At 50.5% G+C, this 4,332-nt stretch overlaps 1 protein-coding gene across 1 annotated transcript; it reads right to left on the bottom strand.

Annotated features, from left to right (window-relative positions):
• Window positions 1–1,798: 1,798 nt before the first annotated feature.
• On the bottom strand, window positions 1,799–3,339 carry Actrt2 (actin related protein T2). Its single transcript, XM_052717908.1, has one exon. The coding sequence runs from the start codon at window positions 3,040–3,042 to the stop codon at window positions 1,909–1,911; it is 1,134 nt and encodes a 377-aa protein (XP_052573868.1). The 5' UTR covers window positions 3,043–3,339; the 3' UTR covers window positions 1,799–1,908.
• Between the last annotated feature and the right edge of the window lie 993 nt (window positions 3,340–4,332).

Below are 4,332 nucleotides of genomic sequence, written 5' to 3'. Positions count from 1 at the left end.
GGAGTAGTTTCCTGGAGACTGAAATATTTTATCCTTCAGGGAAGCCCCTTAAACAGGAAGGTAAACAAAGGAGCTCCAGGAAGTCCCTGAAACTGACCAGACTCACTAAGCCCCACCCTGACAGAGGAAGAAACAAAGACTGCTGAGAGTCACCCTCAGATGAAAAGAGCCAAGCTTGCAAAGAAGATTTTGGAGACCAGACAGCTGCCTGGAAGAAGCAAAAACCAGTTCAGTTGCCAGGAAGAAGTTTAGGTCAACTTAGTCACTTGGAAAGGACACTCTCCAACCTGTTGAGCTGCCTACAGGCTGTGCAGTGTACTCCAGGTTCCCAGCTTTTGTGATCTGTCACCCTTGCTGGGATGGGCTTTAGTGATAGAGCTGTCTTTGAGTCATTTCTGCCCCTGTAAGTAACCCCTCACCTATATTTCTGTAAGTAACCCCAATAAAATTCATGGTTCACCAAGTTGGTCTTTGGTGGTATCAGTACTTTGGTCTGTCGTGGGATCCCTTTCTGGGGCGAGTAGACCTGTATATAGCATCTTCCCAGGAAAAGTTTTGTCACACAACATTGGTGTCTCACAACTCATAACTCCAGTTCCAGGGGATCTGACACCCTCTTCTGAACTTCTCCTGCATCAGGCACAGATGTGATACTCATCATACCTGCAAACAAAACACTCACACATATACATATATCTAAAAAATATATCTAAAATATTTTTTAAAAAGTCAGACATGGAGGCATGCATTGTGACCCCAGTGCTACGGAGGCAGACACAAGATTATTTCTGGGACTTGATGTCCAGCCTGTCTAACCTAAGCAGTGAGTTCCAGGCAAATCCATGAGACTGCCTCAAAATGCAAAGTGGACAAGCTCCTTGGGAATGATACCCAAGACTGACTTCTGGCTTCCTCATGCATGTATATGACTGGCACACATAACACACAGGGGCAGGAAGGACGGGGAAGGGATCTTAGGATTTCTCTGTATTTTCCATTTCTCTGCCAATTATGTTTTAGGAGAAGTCCACCAAATGCATTCGGAAATTCCCTTCACGCATCAGCTATTCAACTGTTACTTTGCTGATGGCCATTAACTTTGTTTCCAGTATTTTGCCTCCAAACAATGATGCTATAAACATCCTTGAAAGTGAAAACAAACACAATCACTCATGGAGGTGTAGAGAGCCCTGAACCCCTGATATCTGCTCCCAGATTCATGGCCACCATCCCATGCAGAGGACAGAGGCTCCATACTGTGTTGCTGCCTGGCCTCAGGACAACCCTGTTCTGCCTAACAAGGACCTCCAGGTGAGGGCTCTTCGAACCGTCAGGACAGAATGGCATTTAGACCTGCTCCTCAGCATCCTGCTACCTGACACTGTCAGGAAGCTCTCAGTCCTACCTGATGCCCTTAAGATGCATTTCCCCAACTCTGTTGAAGAGAACCTTTGGCCTCCGCAGCTGGACAAGGACAAGGGGTGTGGATAGAACCTCCACAAAGTCAAAAAGGATTCTGCTAGGGCAAAGAACTTGCCACATAGCCCTGGAGAGATGGGAAAGGAGGACCCCTGGCCAGCCAGCCTAGCCTAATCGGCGAGCACCAGGTCCCAGTGAGACACTCTTGTCTCAGAAAGCAAGGTTGTTCCTGAGGAAGGATACCTGAGGTCCACACACAGGCACTGCACCCACCCACAAGTGACCACACTTATGCAAGTGCGTGTGTGTACCCACACACTCACACTCACTCAAAGCAATTCTTCTACCTCAGAGAAGAAGCAAGCTTGGCACAGTCAAATGCTTCACCATTCATCTTTATTTGAATATGCTGCTGAGGCCATGGGAGAGCTCACTTCCCATGGGTGTCCCTTGTGAGGGACAGTGTGGTTACTGGAAGCATGGAGTCCTTCAGAAGCACCGTCTCTGGACCACAGATGGCCCAAACTCCTTGAAGTCTACGGCAGTGATCCACATCTGCTTAAAGCTGCTCAGAGAGGTGACGATGGAGGCTCCGATCCATGTGGAGAACCAGCGGTCAGGAGGTGCTGTGATCTTGATGGGGACTCCCTTGGAAGCCAGCTGCTCCAGTTCCCTCAGGAGCCTGTCATCCAGCCCCTGAAACAGCGTGGTGCCCCCTGACAGGACAATCTCCCCGAAGAGTGTCTTCTGTATGTCAGCATCACACTTGGCTATGCTGTTGGATGCCATCTGTGCCAGCCCTGGGCCATGGGAGCCCAGCTGGTCTGGAGAGAACAGGACCTCAGGAGCCTGGTACAATTGATCTCCGATGTAGATGACATTCCCATCAGGCAATTTGTACTCCCTCAAGACGTCTTCTGCCCGTCGAGATAGCTCTTCCTCAGGCTCCAGGGCCACGTAGCATAGTTTCTCCTTGATGTCATCCACCAGGGGCCTGTCCAGTGGGCATGGAAAGGCTCTCCCACTGGCCAGGAGGAGCCGAGTGAGGAGCTCCGTGATGTCCTTGCCAGCCACGTAAAGTTTGCTGACTGCATGAGGTAAGGAGTAACCCTCAAAGATAGGGACAGTGCAGGTGACCCCATCCCCGCTGTCCACCACCAGGCCTGTGACACAGGCCGAGGCATAGAGTGCCAAAACTGCCTGGTCTGACAGATAGAAGGCAGGCACGTCGAAGGTCTCAAACATCACTTCCGCCGTCTTCTCCCGGTTCTCCCTTGGGTTCAGGGAAGGCTCTGTCATGAGGACGGGCTGTTCACTGGGCTTCACACCCAGTTCCCATTCGAAGAGATGTCTCCAGAGCTTCTCCACATCATCCCAGCTCGTGACCAGGCCCCGCTCGATGGGGGAGTGCAGGCGCAGGGCCTCCTGTTTGTACAGGGCTTCCTCCCCAACAAAGTACTTCTTCTGATTGGCTCCTGTAGAAGGCATCTTGAATTTTGGGTACCCCACAACGGAGCTGGTGACATGACGAGGTCCAATCTCCCCAGACAGCCCTGCCTTACAGAGCCCAGATCCGTTGTCAAAAATCACAGCGGGAGAATCTAGAACCTGTGGGTTAAACATGTCTTCATCAACTCCTTCTGAGTGACACAGAAATGCAGGCAGATGAGCCTTCTTGGGCCAGCTCGTGTCACAATGGGTTTTCTGGAAGTTCACAGAATTCCAGGGTTGCTGGAGGTCTCCCAAGCACAGCTAGCAGACTGACCCCAGTGCCCGGGAACCCTCCATTCTGTTTGGTGGCCTGCTCTTCTCTCGGGTGGCCTTGACCTGCAAGGCCTTTTCAAGGGTGCTTGACCAATACGTAATAATCCAGATGAAGTAACAATTGTCTTCAGTGGGTGTCAGAGTCTGTGGTGGGGCTCTGAACCCCTGTGTTCCCTGAAGGGGGAGATAAGCAGAAAAAGTCATGGGTGATGTTGAGAGGCCTGGGGATCTCACATCAGAGGCCTCCTTTCGGAATGAGGCAGCCTGAGGGCACTGTCTTGTGGAGGATGACACTTCCTTCCCAGGCTCAATGGGCAATGTCTAGCAGACCCTCAGAACATTCCTTTTTGAATATGCTCTCTTCCAGGAAGCCCTCAGGAATGTCTCCTCACTCTGTCTAATTGACTCTGGTTCTCTGTCCTGTTCCAGTCCAGGGCAGGGTCCTTCATCTCTCTCTGATCACCCTAAGATGCCCAAGAGCAATCTCTAGTTCATTTCGTTATCAGCTCATACAAAGGTGGCCCCTCTGGAGTTTGGCACACCTGTGTGTCTAGACACACAGGACAGTAAAGGCATACTCATTGAAGGGTTCTCAGAAATAAGGACTGGGGCTTCAGAACAAGATTGGGAAGGTGGATGGGAGCCACTTGCTGTGGCCTCAGAGACACACAGACATGCTGGCTCTGAGACCCTACTTGGCACTCAGCTTGGGAGAAAAATACAAGAGGGTTGAGCCTGGCACAGTTTCCCTGTTCCCTTATGATAGAGAGGGCCTTGGAAAGGTGGCTTCATCTTTCCAATTGTGTGCAAAGACACAGAGAAGCCAGATTCCTCCTCCATCCAGAAAGTTCTGCCAAAGCCTCACCTCATGGTGCCACACCCTTCCTAGAGTCTCTGTGCCCTACTGACCCTGCTGATCCATCATCAGGCATTACTAAGAAAAGCTGTCACAAGGCTGTGTTGCTCAGACACGTGATGTAGACATGATATTGACACAATGTGAAAGCTCATGAGGATGTGTATGTAGTAGATATGTGTCATGCATTGGCAATATGGATATGTACTTAAAGATAGGGCTTTCTCAGTACCACTGGATCTTGCCGGGGGTGTCGATGAAAATTTGGTGGTCACTAGAGGCTTTGCCTCAAA

The sequence above is a fragment of the Peromyscus californicus genome, unplaced genomic scaffold, assembly GCF_007827085.1.
Source record: "Peromyscus californicus insignis strain IS unplaced genomic scaffold, ASM782708v3 Scaffold_5__1_contigs__length_169319896, whole genome shotgun sequence".
Lineage (NCBI taxonomy): Eukaryota > Metazoa > Chordata > Mammalia > Rodentia > Cricetidae > Peromyscus > Peromyscus californicus.
This window is presented reverse-complemented; position numbering and strand designations above follow the sequence as displayed.